General features: G+C 35.6%; 1 protein-coding gene across 5 annotated transcripts; it reads left to right on the top strand.

Moving 5' to 3' along the window:
• Nucleotides 1-4,984: 4,984 nt before the first annotated feature.
• LOC132165486 (leucine-rich repeat transmembrane protein kinase family protein) lies at nucleotides 4,985-17,591 on the top strand. 5 transcript variants are annotated; one of them, XM_059576074.2, is made up of 13 exons: nucleotides 4,989-5,269; nucleotides 6,384-6,526; nucleotides 7,029-7,161; nucleotides 7,330-7,401; nucleotides 8,594-8,737; nucleotides 8,844-8,915; nucleotides 9,052-9,117; nucleotides 10,200-10,270; nucleotides 10,376-10,519; nucleotides 12,683-13,024; nucleotides 13,829-14,223; nucleotides 14,403-14,718; nucleotides 17,238-17,591. In XM_059576074.2, exons 2-12 carry the CDS (start codon nucleotides 6,448-6,450, stop codon nucleotides 14,715-14,717), a joined length of 1,833 nt encoding a protein of 610 aa, XP_059432057.1. In that variant the 5' UTR covers nucleotides 4,989-5,269; nucleotides 6,384-6,447; the 3' UTR covers nucleotide 14,718; nucleotides 17,238-17,591. The 5 variants fall into 5 exon arrangements, with proteins under 5 accessions (XP_059432059.1, XP_059432057.1, XP_088367752.1 ...); XM_059576076.2 differs by lacking the exon at nucleotides 17,238-17,591 and having other exon boundaries at nucleotides 4,985-5,269; nucleotides 13,829-14,253; nucleotides 14,403-14,491; XM_088511626.1 differs by lacking the exon at nucleotides 17,238-17,591 and having other exon boundaries at nucleotides 4,989-5,182; nucleotides 14,403-15,035.
• The last annotated feature ends 52 nt before the right edge of the window (nucleotides 17,592-17,643 follow it).

The following is a 17,643-nucleotide window of genomic DNA, read 5'->3' as shown; positions in this document are numbered from 1 at the left end:
CAAATTAAGTTTTGTACTCGATGAGTTTTGAAAGAAATAAACTCATTTGTATGCCTCTTATTATTCTTATTCTTTTTCAGATGGAGAAATCAGTTACGGCAGAATCGGTACTTACTCTATTAAATTGCAAGTGGACTCAGATTTATTAATCCGCTACTTTGAGTTTGCGATTTTTTTCTATTCTACTATAAACTAAATTCAAAGTTGTAAATATTGAGGAGAAAAAAGAGTTAAGATTATGTTTTGATTATTTAAAAAATATAAAATTTTGAATAAAGTTAAAAATTTTGAGTTAAATTAAGTGTTATTAGTATTAAATCAACTAAAACAGAGAAAAAACAAAAAAATTGAGAAGAATTATCTTCTCAAACAAGACTAACATAAAGAATATGAGCACAATCGGAATCAACTTTGAAAGTCCAATTCATCCAAAAATATATATATATATAAAAGTTTGTAAGTCCTAGTTGCGGATTCTATGTAATGGCTTTGAAGTACCATTCAACCAATGGGGCCCATCGAGTCTATTACTTTACTCTCATGTTCATTAGGGTCCCACTTGCTTGTCGGACAAGCCAAACAGAGCATCATCTCGAGGGTGCATGAGTTTGACCGACAAACTCCCCTTAGGGTTTGGCAACCTTCCCCTCTGCTTGCTATTGGCGTGGGTAGAAATCGTAATGGATTTGATTAATATGAAAAAAAAAAAAAAAAAAAATTAAGAATACTTCGTATGAATATAGTGATTTATGTAAAGTAAAAAATAATAATGTTGGAGGTCGATTTTGAGAGAAAAGGTCTAAGGCCTTTTTTTTTTCTTTTTTTTTGTCATTGGCAAAGGGGTGTGTTTGACAAAGGAGTGTCAAGACCGGACCCAAAGACTGAAAAATTATTCTCAAAATCAACTCCAATATTCTTATTTTTTACATCATATCAATAACTTTTTATTACTATTCAACTAAAAAAATCATTACAAAATAATTTTTTTTTTTTTTTACTTTTTTGTACAAAACATTCTTATTTTTTTTCTCACATTAATCAAATCTGCTACAATTTTGGTCAACTTCCTTTTTTAAGCCCTTTGCCAAACATATCCAGAGCATCCGATCCTTAGAGGCCGGTGGCCTAATGTGCCGATGCCCCCTAGTTGACGATCAATCACTCGAAGGACTCACCCTTATATAGCGTCGTTAACCGAATGTGCTTGGACCGACAAAGTAATCACATGGGAAGCTTAAGGAAAGTGTCTTCCTTTTTATTAGTCTTCACTTATTTTTTTTTAATTTTTAATTTTTTTCTAATTGAATAAGAAAATAGTTATAAGGAATGATCATTTTTACTCCTGATCCGAAAGGAAGAAGGAGGAGACGATCCTAAAAATGAAAAAAGGGTGGGCTCCCCAATAATAGACCAAAAACAAACTAAAGCAGTGCGGAAATAATTATAAAACGTAGGAAATGGGACAAACAAGTGACCCGGTCTTCTCAAGGGGCCGCGCAAGGTGGTTTTAGAAGCAAAAGGGCACAGATTAAGACAAACCTATCTAAACCCCCACTTGTAACCAGCAACAACAGCCAGAAAGAGGCTAAAGTGATAAAAGCACTGCTAGAGTCCGTTACCAGGACTGTTGTAAAGAGAGGAATCAACACAAATTCAATTACAAAAGTCTCAACTAAATAAACAAACCAATAAAAAGCTAGGAGACAGTAACGTACAAAACACAAAAACAACAAAATACGACAGTACATAAGAACAACAAGAAAACAACAAAAAGACTAGAAAATAGTAGTAACGGCCGGGGAGCGGAGTTTGGCAAACACTGGCAAGCGCGTGGAGCAGACGCGCCTGTAGGTGAGATCCACGCGTTGGCACGTGGTGGTCGAATCTGGCAGGAGGAGGTGGTGTTGGGAAGTTGAGAGGCCAAGAAACGAGGTGAGTTGACTCGTGATGGTGGGAAACTGACCGAAGAGGCTAGATCTAGTTTTCTCAAAACTAGATCTAAAAACCTAATCAGCTTTGAGGAGGAAAGCGGCGTTGCACAGTGGTGAATAGACGGCAACGGAGTGAAGGCTGATCGGAGAGGATGAAGGAGGCTTGCGCTCCTAGTCTGGTTGGAGTGCACAACAACAAAAACAATAGGAAAAAAACAACAAAACTAGGAAATATAAACAGAAAAGAGGGAGGAGAATGAAGAAAAACTCCATATCTCCTCCTCGCAAAAACCTCACTAAGGAGGCGACTGCTTTCACCAGGGAGACTTTGCTTATTTACGTCCGGCATCTTATAAGAAAATATCAAGCCTATCAAGAAATGGATCAGCAAGGGGAACTTAGAAAAAAAAAAAAAAAAGAATTTACCAAGATCTTTACTCCTTCCATAGGCCCCATTGGTTAGATGGTATTTCAATGGCCTAAGTTTAAGATACATACACAATTCACCATTTCCTATCTTAACTTAGACAACAAAGTGTTATCCGCAAATCACCTGTGTCTTTTTTGTTCGTCTTTGCAGAAAATTTTATTTATGCAATCAAAAGCATTACTTTTACAAAATTGTATATTTGTTACAATTTCTTTATTTTTTTTTTGTCTGTTAAATTGTCATATTTTCTATTTTAATTGACAGATTGTTCCAAGTGAAGTGTCTATGTTGTTTGAAATATACAATTTAATCATCAATTGGCCTCAATGGAGCTTAAAACTCAGCTAAAGAGCTAGTAGAATAACTCCATCCTTGTCTATTGTAAACATATACTGCAAATAAACTTCATGTTATATTTTGACATGTTGGTATGAGAGGATCTCTGTCGATTGAAATGTAACATAAAACAATTTTATTTTAATCCAAAATATGAATGTTAATTAATATAATTTATAATTATATTCAATCAAAGAAAGACCATTTATAATCTCTCTTGGACAAATTTGACATGTTATGTGTAATGAGGAGTGTTAGGCTTACAAACAAATTTTACAGAAAAAATTTTATAAACTGATGTGGTACAACATGATTAGATTTTTTAAAATTTGAACTTATTTTATATCCAATCATGTTGTGCCACATCAATTTGTAAAAATTTTTCTGTAAAATTTGTTTCTAAGTCTAGTATTCCTCTATGTGTAATAGATGTGAAAAACCTAAATACAACTCCAAAAGACACCTATTCAAATGTCTAGGTGTTTTACAAAGATTATGCGGAATAAGATCTAACATAACAGTTAATATTCAACCAAATACAGATATGTAATGAACATTCAAGAACACAGATATTTTTGTTACAAAAAAAAAAAAGAACACAGATATTTGGTTACGAAGAGGAAACTATTTAGAGAACTCTCTAAATGAAAAACTTCTTCGGGGCAACCAAACTCAGAAAATCAATCCACTATAAGAAGAATAAGGAATACAAGAATGATTACAAAACATTTGCAATTGACACTTCCTTGCACACGACAAGCGACCCACTTGACTTCTATCGCAGTAGCCCTTTCTAGGACATTTGACACAATTCTTTTATATGGTTTCCTTTTACCGGAACTTCGATAGACTTCTCAACTGTAGATTTATTAAAGGAATAACTAAAACTTTAAGAGATTCAATTTAATGCTCACCACATATGATCTCTCTTAGCACAGCCTCCGACGAACTCTCTGGAGGTGAAAAATTCGTGCATCTCTCTTCTATAATGATCTATATATACCACCGACAAAACCCTAGACCTAACCCACTTAAAATCACGCTTTTGGGCCTAAAACTTACGGGGTGTTCGGACAAGTTAATGGGCTGTCCGGACAGGGCTTTGCGGAGTAGAAACAGAGTTTTTGGAAATGCGGTCCGGACCGGGGGAAGGCCTGTTCGGACAGGGCATGCAATGGGTGAAACTGCATTTTGGAAATGCTGTCCAGCCTTGATTAACAGCTCCGATCGATGAGCGTTTGTGGTCCAATTGATTTGAAATTTTGTAGGAACGTTCACAACATATGAATCTACGTTATGAACGGTGGAGATTGGATTCTGAGTATTTTATATCAGTGTTTGAGTCTGTAAACAGTAACCTCTACATTTTAGAATTGAATTAAGTCAACACAAGAACTAACAAGATGGAGTCGTCTTTGTCTATTATTATTTTATTTTAATCTAATATAAAGGTATTATAAATGCTCATGACCTATTTTTTGTTGGGTTTAACAAAAAATTTAGTGGGATAAAAATGTGAAAATAATTTTAAGTATTTTATATTTGAAATTGTTTATTGATTTTTTTTTTAAAGCAAAAATATTATAAAAAAAAATGAGGCATTATAACTTTTTTAAGTAAATAAAATTATTAGAAATAAGGTGACAGTTCATGCAAGTGTATTTCCCCCAAAAAATTTCCAAGTCTTTCAAACGTAAAAGATGTCAACTGTCAGGTGTAATTCCCACAAACTCTGACTGTCTCGTTCCGGAAAGGGGAGCTGAATGTAGAAAAACGAGTTAAAATGGAAGACAGGCCCTTCTCTCAATGTCTCACACTGCAATTGGCTACACGCGCGAGAAAATCCCGAGCCTGATGGCTTATTGGAAATGGGTTAGGTTATAATTCAATTGAATTTAAAGAAGCGTTTGAAAAAATCTCGAGCTTAATGTGTTTTTGGAACTGAATTTGGTTATGATTCAATCAAATTTAAAAGAGAAAATCTCGAGCTTGATGTATTATTGAAACTGTTAAAATTTTTATAGTCAAGTCTTTTCGTAAGTTCTTAGTGAGTAGGTAGTATTATAGAACTGAGTTGAATTATGATTCAGTTGAACTAGATAGAGCGTTTAAGATTCTTCTGTATTGCTTTTAGTAAGTAGATGTTATGGTCACCGTTCATATAGAATAGTCACCGTTCAATTCTCAACAGGTGTTTTTTTTTTTTTTTTTTTTAAAAAAAAAAATCGGTGTCCAAATTTCCATACGGTAGATAATAGCGTGGACCCTCCTTGTGGCCACACACCATTGTAGACCAAGCAATCATAGCAACCTTCTTCTACAAAGCTGTATTCATTATTCTGAATCACAAAAAATCAGAGAAAATCCTATTTGCAAAGCAAAGAAAGGAAGCGAGAGAAAGCAAAAAGACAAGAAGCTCCTCTCTCTCTTTTATATTTGCTGTAAACGCAAAAGCACTTCTCTTTGTGCATGCCAGCCGGCTAAGGTTAGTCAAAGAGTCAGTCTCTGTGAGAAAAACAACCCTAAACCTTTGATTTACTGCTTCTTCCACCAATCTGAATCCTCTCGGCAGGTATGTCTTCTTCTTGTTGTTCTTTGACTCGGTTTCTTTTTTGTTTTTCATTTTTATTTTTCGTTTGGTTGTGGGGGAAACTGTTGGATAGAGAAATGGACATAATTTGAATTTGAATTTGAATTTGATTTACTATTTATGTTGAAGCTTTTTGAAAACTGAGCTAATTAAGTACAATAATCGACTTTGTTGAGGTACTTGCTCATTTTAGTACGTTAAAAGAGATTTGGAAAGACAAGGTTCGATTTCTTAGTCGTTTCTTTCATTTTCCCCACATTTTCCTTGGCAACCAATCTTTGGGGGTTAAAGTTTTTAGCTTTTTTAGGTACTTGATTTGAGTAAGTTTGAATTTTAAATGTATTCGTGTTTCTCTTGAGCCTTAATTAAATGGTTTTGAAGATCGTGGGGAATTGATGAAGGTCATAGCCAAAGAGATTTGTACAGTTCTAATTGTTTCTTATATTTCTTTGCTTTTGACTTCTAAAAAAAAAAAAAAAAATCCCTTCTTTGCTTTTTTTCTTGCTTTACGGGAAGTACCTATAATTATGAGTATTTTTTGGGAGGGGGCGGATGGAATCATGGAAAGACATTGGAGCCTAAAACACTGGCTAACTTTCTTGAAAGTTGAAATTGCATATGAAGCATATTAGTGTTTTTGAGTTCTTTTAGATGTTATAGTTTGAGGAAATAGGTTACACCGTGTAGTGATTTTTGTCGAAGAACCAATTCTAATTTATAGGAAAAAGGTTACTTTTGAAGGTAATAGGAATGCAAATGAAAGGTATGAGGTTGTGGTCGCACATTTGGGGTATGGATTTTTTTAGCTGAAATGCCTTCTTGTGTATGTATATATAACTTTACACATTAAGACATACAAGGACATAAGAAGAAAGGCAGAGGGTACTGGGATCAATGGTATGGTACCAGCAGAAGACTACTCTACTCTCATTACAGAGACAGACCCATACCCAATTGCCCCAGGACATGCACAATCATACAAGTTCTTATGATTTTCTCCATGCATAAAACATCTCTTAACTGCAGTTTGCCTTGAATTATGCAGCATCTATTGTATATCTAAAATCTTGCAAATTAATGCTGGATGTCTTTGCAGCGATGGCCCTCATTCACACCTTCATAGATCATTATGCATCTCATTGAATTGGTAACCAGAATTGATGCCATTGAAGATGGAGCTCGTTTTCATTGTTTTGATATTGGCTTGTTTGCAGTCTTTTGTATTGCCTGATTCTCAAGGTATGATATTCTGTGTCCACCTGACATTTATTTCTTCTGCATTTAATTAATTCAGAGACCATATAACTATGCTAATTATGTTTGCTGTTTTCAAAGCTGAAGATTACTGAAGGCAGCATATGTATTATTTATATATTGGAGTCTTATTTAATTGGGTTTGAACAATTGAGCCTGATCGAGGATGTATTTTGAATGCTGATGCTTATAACTATTTGATTTTATGTAACATAGACTAAAGATGTGCGTAGGTCAGATATGCGGTTCTTTTACTCTAATATGACAAAATTCTCTGCTTTCCTCTCTCTCTCTCTCCCAAAACCAAAAAAAGAAAAAAAAAAAACCCTTTCTTTTTGGTATCGTGATAAAGGATTCATCGAATATCTGATTTCTTCTCTTAGTTATGATTTTCTATGCTTTCCTGAAGTTTGCAATTGAGTACGGATGTACAAACATTGACATATTAGCTTATTTGGGTGGTGAATATTCCTGTGTTCTGTTTCAGGTGATGCCTTGTTTGCACTGAAGAATTCATTGAAAGCTTCATCTGCTCAGCTCACAGATTGGAACCCAAATCAAGTTAACCCTTGCACTTGGTCCAATGTTCAGTGTGACAGTAATAATAATGTTACTCGTGTGTAAGATACCATTTAATGTACCTTTTCCTTTCCTTATTCATATTATGGTTGGTGATGCTGTTGCCAACAAATCAGAGTTTTCATGATTCGTGCAAGGATATATTTTTTACTCGTGTGTCGTAGTACCTTTTGTTCTGGTCTATGCTTATATGTATTGTTTCTTTGCAGAACATTGTCATCAATGGGATTTACTGGAACCTTGTCCCCAAAAATAGGAAATTTAAAATCTCTTTCGGCTCTGTAAGTATGAACAGTATTAGTTCAGCCAATATCGATTCTAAACATGTATTAATCCTTTAAGCTGTATTATTATTTATTTTGGTCTTCTTCTTCCAATGAATTGGGATTTCATTGAGACAAAGAAAGCTACAAAGCAAAGCATTGGGGGAAATAATGCAAAAAGATCTCTTGGAAAACTCTTTAACCAGACTATCATTGGCTAATGTATACGCGTGTTGACCCTAAATTGTAATTAAATCATCTCCAGAAAAATTCAACAATAATAACCAAAAAGGTAGCTATGTTTTTCTCATTTCATTAGCCTTTGAGATGAAAACTTAAAGAGTTCCATTCATAAAAAAAAAAAAAAAAAAAAAAGGACGAATCCCACAACAATCAAATCATTAGAATGCAGGTGCTTCTCTTTCTAAGAATTTTAAATGTAATTTGATGAAGGTTGCTCAATTATTAATTAAATGATTAAATTCACTATTTCCTATTAGTTTAAGCTTTTAGGATAAGTGGTGATTTTGTATGGTATCGGAGCAGAGGTGGTGAGTTTAAACTCGAACTACATTGTTTATCTTTCATTTTTAGTTAAATATTTTACGTGTTGGGCCTCACTTGTAGATGGAGAGTTTGTGCCCACACGTGAGGAGGAGTGTTAAAATATTAATGAAATATTTAAATTTACTTTTTTCTATATGTATAAACTTTTGGGATAAGTGGTGATTTAAAAAAAGGTGAAGCTTTTGTTTGTTTTTGTTCTTCTTTGGAACAAATTTTTGCTATTATCATTCCATTGATTGCTCAATGGGTGTGTTTTTGATATACGTAATACATTAAATAATATTTTTAGAAAAAACAACAATCATTACCTTTGGAATGAATTTTTGTCATATTGACATCTATAAAGTTTAAACTTTTTACGATTGTGCATAGAAGTTGTGGGACTTGTGGCCATATAGGGATTTTTGCCCATACGGGACCAAGGTTTACTCAGCAGGGGTGGGTCCGAAGGGCCCTACCTTGTGGAGGCTCCCCAATATAAAAAAAAAAATAAAGGGTTTCCTTTGTAGCAAGCATTTTTTCAATGGTACAAGGCTGCTTGAATTCTTACCTGTTAGAAATTTCTGAGGGTGATAATTTCTACATCTAAGCAATATGCTTTTAAGTGTAACCCCAATGTGTATCTGTTTCATTTATCATGCAGTACATTGCCAGGAAATGGCATAACTGGTGCGATTCCAGAAGAGTTTGGAAATCTGACAAGTTTGACCAATTTGGATTTGTCAAATAATAGTTTAACTGGTGAAATACCATCTTCTCTTGGTCAACTTAAAAAGCTTCAGTTTTTGTAAGCGATTCCTTCTGCACTGTCTTCTGTTTTCAAGATATTAATGAGTGTATGCATCTTTGATAATCTCTTCTTAATAGTGTGATTTTCTTTATTATGCAAGCAGGACTTTGAGTCAAAACAATCTCGCTGGGACCATTCCTACATCACTTTCAAGTATTCCAAGCTTGATCAGTCTGTATGTGATATATTGTATGATGCAGAGATGATATAATAAATTCAAACTTTTGTTTTTTTTTTTGGTATACTCAAAAATTTGAATTCTCTTTGAAGTTGTTTCAGTATTTAATGGCATGTTTGAAACTATTTTGCAGTATGCTAAATTCGAACAATCTCAGTGGTCAGGTTCCTGAGCATTTACTCCAAGTTTCAAAATACAAGTACGAAGAACATCAATCATTACGAGTTTGTATGCCTAACTATTGAATAATATATTTCTAAGATTTGGATCCTCTCATGTTCATCTGTAAAACATGACTCAAGTTAGCAATAACTCAGTGATACACAATTAATTTTATGGCCGTTATCTTTAAATTGAGTCTGTTCTTGCTAATTATGGGAAATATTTGTGCATAGTGGGATCCATTTTATGGGTAGGATTAATGCCACCCATTTACATGTACACTGGGATTTCACCAACTTGTGTCATGTTTCATGCCATAAACATGAGTGGATCGAAATTCCTGTTTCTCTTCTCAAAACCATGTAAACTATAATTTATATCAATCAAACCATGTGGTGATGACATGTATCCAATGAACCCAGGTACACAATTTCTTTCAATATCCATTACAAGTAACCAGAAAAAATTAAACTAAGCTCTTTAACAATCTACTTACTTTTAGGCTCTGCCGTTCACTTTTCATTTGAAGCACTTGATCTAATATGGTAGTTGATAAGTGTTTAAACAGACTCGTCAATTCTAGTTCCCATAACTTTCTACTCTTAAATTGAACTTCATTGTTCCATTGTCAAGATTGAGAACACAACCCTTTTTATTTTTGGTAAGTAAGAAACACAATCCAAGAAAAAGAAAATGTCCAATTTTCTTGAAGGAATTGGTGTCAATTATGCATAGATCTCTATGTTACTATTTGAGAGACTGCTATTTCCATGGAGGGAGGGATAGATGAGCCACCATCATCTCATAATCTTTTCACCTTGCTGTTTGTTGTCAAGTTCCTAGGAATGAGAAGTTTTGGCCCCTTCAATGTTTGGGTTAAAATGGTTAAGAACTTTACACAATAAAGGGAATTTTCATCTAGTTATCCATTTAAGGACGCATAAGTTAAGGCGTTGTGTCCTTGGGTTCTCTGGATGTTTTTCTTCTTTCTGGGTGCGATTGATATGCAAGGTATCTGTGGGTATCAGATAATTAAATTGCTCTTAAAATATATTAAATATGTTAATTTTCTTGTTCCTCTTTATTTTTAACTATGCGCCTGGTTCTTACTTGTTGCAGCTTTACAGGAAACAGATTGAACTGTGGCAACAATTTCCCTGTACTTTGTGCATCTAAAAGTGACGATTCAGGTTATTGGATCTGATTTTAACATTGAGAAAGTTTTCTAAAGTAAAATAGTTCAGCTAATCCTTTCTCTTACAAGCTTCATGCCAATATTTTCCTTCTCTTGACAGGTGCTTTGAGTAAGCCAAAGATTGGAGTTATTCTTGGAGTTGTTGGAGGGTGTATTGTTATTCTTCTTCTTGGTGGCTTGCTGTTTCTTCTGTGTAAGCATAGACACAAAAACGACAAGCGTGAAGTTTTCGTAGATGTTGCAGGTTTGTTTTCTTTTTTTCTTTTTTGATGAATGAGCAACTCTTTAATATATCAATCAATGAAGTACAAAGCACTCTAGCAATTATGCTAGAAAACTCAAGGAAACAAGTTTCCTAAACACCAAAACTATACAGTGAGGACTAACCAAACTATACAGCACAAAACCAGTATATAAAAGAAAAAACAAGCAGAAGCCAAAATATCAGTTCCCTGGAGATTATTAGCTGAAGCTCCAGAGAAAGGAGAAACAACCAGCCACTTCTATTACCATAAGCCATAAGCCTCAGCAGAAAAGCTTCAAGAGAACCAATCAAAAGCACCTTCATACCCCTGCATCTACTGCAAGGACACCTTCAGCAATTACACCAGAGCAGCACCCCATCCCACACTAATCCAGAAAACCTCAACGTTCAACTACACTACCAGATACTGCACCATTTAATTTCAGCATCTTGCAAACACAGCTTAGCCACTCCAATAAAACCACTCCAGTAAATCCAACTACTCCAGCAGATCCTACAGAGACTACACTTCAAAGATACCCTCCAACAAGCCCCAATTATTACATAATTCTTCATTTTCCTTCTCTTAAACCTGCCCTTAGACATAACCCTCGTTCTAACTTCCCATCTAATTTTCTGGACAAGTTTTTCCTCAGTGAGCAGCTGATTTCCATGCTTAATATTATTTCTCTCCCTCCATATATTGTAGACAGAAGCACTCAAAACCAGTTTACTTTTTACTTGTTAAACTGATTCAACGGCCTGCTATTAATTACATAATACAAGATCTTATAGTCCATATTATACAATAATGTTCAGCTCTTTTTACGTGACATCTCCGGTGTGAAGCCATTATGTGAAACATTCTTTTAAATTTCAGCATATCGGCATGGACTTCTAAAGAGCTCACTTAAACTAGCCAAGCTTTTGAATTGGCTCAATGATATTACATTTTGTCTAATTCATGATTATTCAACTGAGTCGGCTTAGTATGTCACAGAATTATGTGTAGCTGCTACACTAATTTCTCGTTTTCCCATGATGCAAGAATAATATTCCTGTAAACTTTGAGTTCTCTGTTTGCTCCCAAAGTATTGTGTGTACACACCTCATACATCTGGGTAACATTCTCAGTGCCAGAACATATGTGCTCAAGGCGCTGCCAAATGGCCTTTGATGTAAAGCAAAGATGCAATAGAGTAGAACCTATACTTGATTTGATACTCGTAGGTGTGAGTGACATGATTTGATCATCCTCCTGGTCCCAAAGGCTAGATGAATCAGTGGTTTTCGGCTTTTTTGAAACTAAATGCTCTCAAAACTTTACCTCTCAAAAACACTTTAATAGAATAAGCCCAATAAATATATATTTTTTTTCATTGAACTTAATGAAATCAAAGAATTAAACACCAATGTCAGATGAATGAGTTTAGGTTTAGCAGCCATGTTCCCTGCTAAATCCATTGATTTGGCTAAAATGGTGGCTTGGAATTGGCCAAAAAATGATTGAATTAAAAAAAAAAAGGTTTGAACCGGCTGAAAAAGAGATTTTACTGGCCGAAAAACAGTTAAGCCAGTCAAAAAACGGTTTAACCGGCCAAAAAAGAGGCTGTACCCGGCTGAAAATAGTTACTGTCTGAAAAAGAGATGATACTAGCTGAAAATTAGAGAAAACTGGCCAAAAGAAGCTGGAACTGGCAGTCTTTTGTCGATTCCTAATGCTCTGATACCTTGTTAGAACATTGGCATTTCCAAAAGAGAGGCCCAATCATAAACTTTGGCCTTCATAATTTATTAATATTAATCAGATCAGTTACATCATTCTAGAATAGGGGTACCTCATAGGGACACATCATAGGGACGCCTTGCACTTCTTCTAGAATAGAGACACTTGTCCCTTTTCTTTCTTCTAAAATAAAAATTAGTTTCGATCATGTAGTTGATTAGTCCGTCAAACACTTAACTCTATTTAATTAAGTTCAATCATTGTGTTTCTCTGCTTATCTTGTCAATGTATTTGCTTGGTGGCGTGCCTTTATTCTTCAAGAATCTCGAGTGCTTGTTCTCAAATGAATAGAATTGGTATTTGATGTGAGCTTTAACTCAGGAATCTGCTTTGAAAGTTTCACTTTGATGTTTTTAGCTTTTATGCTGACTGTTCAGGTGAAGTTGACCGAAGAATTGCATTTGGTCAACTGAGAAGATTTTCATGGAGGGAATTACAGTTAGCTACAGACAACTTCAGTGAGAAAAATGTTTTAGGACAGGGAGGTTTTGGAAAAGTTTATAAAGGGGTTCTTTCTGATAACACAAAAGTTGCTGTGAAACGTTTGACTGACTATGAGAGTCCTGGGGGAGATGCAGCTTTCCAGCGTGAAGTTGAGATGATAAGTGTAGCTGTTCACCGGAATCTTTTACGGCTGATTGGGTTTTGCACAACTCCAACAGAACGCCTTTTAGTTTATCCCTTCATGCAGAACTTAAGTGTTGCCTATCGTCTACGAGGTATCAGTTCTCTAAATAATGTATGTGGACGGCATCTGTTAATACCGGAATGCTCAGAATTTGACACACACACACACACTGATAGGTTGAACAGATGCAGAACTTGGTTTTTCTGTACATCTGCAAATGTTGAACAACCTGACTGGTTGGTGGGCATGCCTGGGCAGCTGGCCACCATCTGCAGGCTTGAGGTGGCCTGCAGCAAACTTGAGTCAGCCAGTGATGAATTTCGTGTGTATGTATGTGTGTCTTACATCTACAGATGAAAATCATTGAGGCTGTTTAAGTGCCTGAAGTTAAAGTTCATTCAGAACTTTTAAGTCATTTCAAAGGAGATAATCCACAGTTTTCTTTGTTGATGGAAGTATATTCTATGTTTGCGGTTACGGAAAGTAGTTCAAGTTGATCTTTATAATATTAGAAAAAAAAAAGGAACTAAGAAAGGTAGAAGAATTGATTAAATTGGGATTGAGGAATGATGCCTTTTAAAATTCTTTAATTTCAGGAAAAATGTTCCAAAACCCTCCGGTTCTTTTCTCGATTTTGCCTTTTAGGCCCCAGTTGTTAATTTGGCCATTTCAAGACTCGAGTTTAGGAAGATATCAAATCAAAGACTTTCAATAACGTTGATAACACCATTGTGCTTTGTCATTGTATTTCATTAACATGCAAGTCCTTTGTCAATAATTACACCATTGTGCTTTGTTGGGTGGTAGGATGTTAAATCACTTTTTATGTAGCTTATTGGGCCATTTTATAGCAGCCTTTCTAATGATATCATAATGACATTGAGCATTGATGCAGAACTTAAACCTGGGGAGCCTGTTTTGGTTTGGCCTAAAAGAAAACAAATTGCTATAGGCACAGCTCGTGGCCTAGAGTACCTGCATGAACATTGCAATCCTAAAATTATTCATCGGGATGTTAAGGCCGCAAATGTGTTACTCGATGAAGATTTTGAAGCAGTTGTTGGTGATTTTGGCCTCGCAAAATTGGTTGATGTGAGAAAGACTAACGTGACAACTCAAGTTCGTGGGACAATGGGCCACATAGCACCTGAGTACTTGTCCACTGGGAAGTCATCCGAGAGGACTGATGTTTTTGGTTATGGAATAATGCTTTTAGAACTTGTGACAGGTCAAAGAGCAATTGACTTTTCGCGCTTGGAAGAAGAAGATGATGTTTTATTGCTTGACCATGTAAGATAATCATCTTGAAGAAAGAATATGGTGACTCCATTTCTCACAACAAAGTGAACTATCTTTCTGTCTATGCTTATTGGTCCCCTGTGCTCATCATCTTTAAAGTTTTTAGTTCTGCACTCTTTTTGAGCTTTTACTTGCTAATTAGTGAGTTCTGTATTAATCTTCATGTGAAGGTCAAGAAGCTAGAAAGGGAGAAGAGACTGGATGCTATTGTAGATCATAACCTAAATAAAAGTTACTTCATTCAAGAGGTGGAAATGATGATCCAAGTTGCATTACTTTGTACTCAATCATCACCAGACGACCGTCCGGCAATGTCAGAGGTGGTACGGATGCTGGAAGGAGAGGGACTGGCTGAGAGGTGGGAAGAATGGCAGCATGTTGAGGTTACTCGCAGGCAAGAGTATGAGAGACTGCAGAGAAGATTTGACTGGGGAGAAGATTCGGTGTATAACCAAGATGCCATTGAATTGTCTGGTGGAAGATGAGGTAATGGATAAGTCTGGGTCCATTCCACCCCACCCACACCCCCCCCCCCCCCCCCCCCCCCCCCCTCTTGAATTATAGGGCATATAGTTTCCTTTTTGGTAGGGTATAGCTTCCTTTTTTTTTTTTTTTTTTTTTAATGATGCCTAGTTTTATACCCAATTGAAAGAATCATGGCTCTCAAACTTGATATTGATGCTTTGCTGGTTCATGCCTTTTTTTTTTCCTTTGTTATTTTTATATGTTTCTTATGTTCCTTTGGGTCTGTGATCAAACTCATCAAGACCATGCATTTTTATAAAATGATACTTTTCTCATTATTGCTGAATGTCTTTTCCACCATTTTGATTTCAGTAATCTCCATCCAAAGAAAAATAATAATATAATAACCTGGTCTTGTAATTTGCATCTCATGTTAGAGCGACATATATGTACCTACGCAAATATGGTGATCTACTGATCTCTCTCTCTCTCTCTCTCACACACACAAAAGGATAAATCGACCACTTTGAGAGATCATACCTCCAATTGATCACTTCGAAAGGGATTGACTCTAAATGTAGTATAAAAGTAAATGATAATTTTATTCATGAATTGCCATATGACATCTATATCCTTTCATAGAGAGGATCATAACTTATTCTAGAAAAATAGCTATTACAAAATCACTTGCTAGTGAGAAAAGATTGCAATCATGCAATTATTACAGAATAATGCCTATAAAAGTATAAAGACTGCAGTAAAATACATTTATTATTATTATGGGCCAATCAGAAAAATATTATAGAAATATTAAGGGGATCCTATTATTTCCCTACCCTTCAAAACAACCTTTGTCCTTCGATTTATTTTGTCTGCGGTGTATTAAATTGAGGAGAGTTTCGGAATTGACTTCAAAGAAAATTAACCAGGTGATCTGAGCCCTCTGATATGTGAAGTCTCAGGTGTTCACTATGTGAAAACAAAGGTCACGTGCTACATGTGCTAAGTTCCTGTAGTTTTTCTCCCCGTGATGCTTGACTCTCTATCTGTTCATTATTATGAAGTCTTTCACTTTTGTAACTAAATATCTTTCCAAAGCAGATGAGATAATGTTTGTGTGTTTGATGTGCGATGGATGTCTAATCAAATATAATGTTGCCACTCATTGCTCGTTGCTCGTCTATAGATGTACTTTTTCAATTTGGTAGATGCAATGCATATGAATACGTGTGATATATAGTTACAGTGTTTGAAGAGATAGCGAGTGTTAAATCAATGTTTGTCGGTCCCACAAGTTTAAGCAAATAGCAATAAATGAATTTCTTTATTTAAATTACCACTTATTTATTGAAAATGAGAAACTAATTTTTTCTCGTTTCGAAGTAGAAGTGTCATCGAAGTAGAAGTGTCATCAGCATAACATAATTGAAACTCTTACGTCAACGCCCTATGTTGGGTGGTCTTGGGCCTCTTTTCACCCCTATAAACTAACTCAAGAGGTGATGCTTTTCTTCACACTTATAAATTGACCATTAGCTATTTTCAGAGCTGATGTGGCAAAACGCCAACAATCTTCTCCTCATACTTTGGGCCTGGGGCTGGAGTTGTGGCAAACAATCTCCCCCTCACACTTTGGGCTTTGGGTTGGAGTAGAAACAATCCCTTTTTTCTATAGACTATTGGGCCAAGACTTGTTGGTTGAATTTGGACTCTAATACCAGTGTTGGGCGGCCTTGGACATCTCTTCACTCCAAAGTTAGCTCAAGAAGTGATGCTTTCTTTCACACTTATAAATTGACCATGAACCCCTTTCACATTCGATGCGAGATAATCCCAAGACCCCAATAACAAAAAAGTAAGAAACAAAGAGGAGAGAAAAAGAAAAGAGAAAAGAAAAAGAAAAAAAAGAGGGTTTCCATCGGGAAAGATAGGGAAAATTAATCTGATTTGACAGAATTAGACAAATAATGGTGGCAGAATAAGTCAGCAATGGCTTCATTTTCTGTCTCTTGTGTCTACTTACAGACGCGCAGGTGACAAGTGTGTGGGATGGATCCTCCATCCTCCATCCCCCATCTTCACCAGAGCTAAAGGTTAAATATGCTAATGATCTCAAATCATTGAAATATTTCCTCTAGTTTAGTTGAGTGTTTGTTTTCAGTGAATTCCTAAACTGGAAATGATTCTGAATAAGGTTTTATCATTTTCATTTTCCCAAAGCTTCTGTTCAAAATCATTCACGAAAAAGAAAATGTCACACATATGAATTCAGTCAATTGACAGTGCTGTCTGAGGAACAACGTTGTTCCTGATCTGTTTTAGCAGATTGGGTGGTGCCCGCTTATGACTTTGGATTGAAAAGCTCACTGGACTTGTTCTTTGACTTTGATTTACAAGTAAGGCCAGATTTCTATTAGAATCGAAGCCAAAAAGTCGCTTAAAACACGTCACGTGTGAAAATCTAAAAAGTAATAGTTAACGGATCTTAGATTATGAAATCTGGGTTTAATTACAACTATCTAATACAAATCTCATTCAAGGTGTGCAGCAGAGGCTTATTCATTGCAGCAACAGCTTTAGCCCATTCACGCATCCTGGCTTTCATCCATTCTCCATGAGCCACCAAAACATCAGCACCCATTTTCTCCACTTCAATGCTAAAACTCTGGTCAGCAAGCAGATGTGGTGCTGGATTTTCGAACCCAACCTTCTTCTCCCACTCTTCAAGCTTGATGTCGCATTGTGTGTAATCCATGCCCGCCATTGCCAGAGCTTCAATAGACATTGCTTCTCCAATATACAATATAAATATATAAATATCTACTTGTGTTTTGTTCAAAAAGATCTTGCTACAATGCTACTGCTTCTTTTTACCTCAAAAAATCATAAAGGGTAACATTTATATGTGGATTCTTGACAGGGAAAAGATGAAAATACACGGGCATT

The sequence above is a fragment of the Corylus avellana genome, chromosome 11 (genome assembly GCF_965113065.1).
Source record: "Corylus avellana chromosome 11, dhCorAvel1.hap1.2, whole genome shotgun sequence".
In the NCBI taxonomy this organism is placed as follows: domain Eukaryota; kingdom Viridiplantae; phylum Streptophyta; class Magnoliopsida; order Fagales; family Betulaceae; genus Corylus; species Corylus avellana.
Note: the sequence above shows the minus strand (reverse complement) of the source record. Positions and strands in the feature narration are given on the sequence as shown.

Excerpts from the sequence above, each read along its gene's own strand:
- LOC132165486 (XM_059576074.2), top strand. The coding sequence starts at position 6,448 with ATGCCATTGAAGATGGAGCTCGTTTTCATTGTTTTGATATTGGCTTGT. Across the intron at positions 8,738-8,843 it reads CTTAAAAAGCTTCAGTTTTT|GACTTTGAGTCAAAACAATC; the intron begins GTAAGCGATTCC and ends TTATGCAAGCAG. Across the intron at positions 13,025-13,828 it reads TGTTGCCTATCGTCTACGAG|AACTTAAACCTGGGGAGCCT; the intron begins GTATCAGTTCTC and ends GCATTGATGCAG.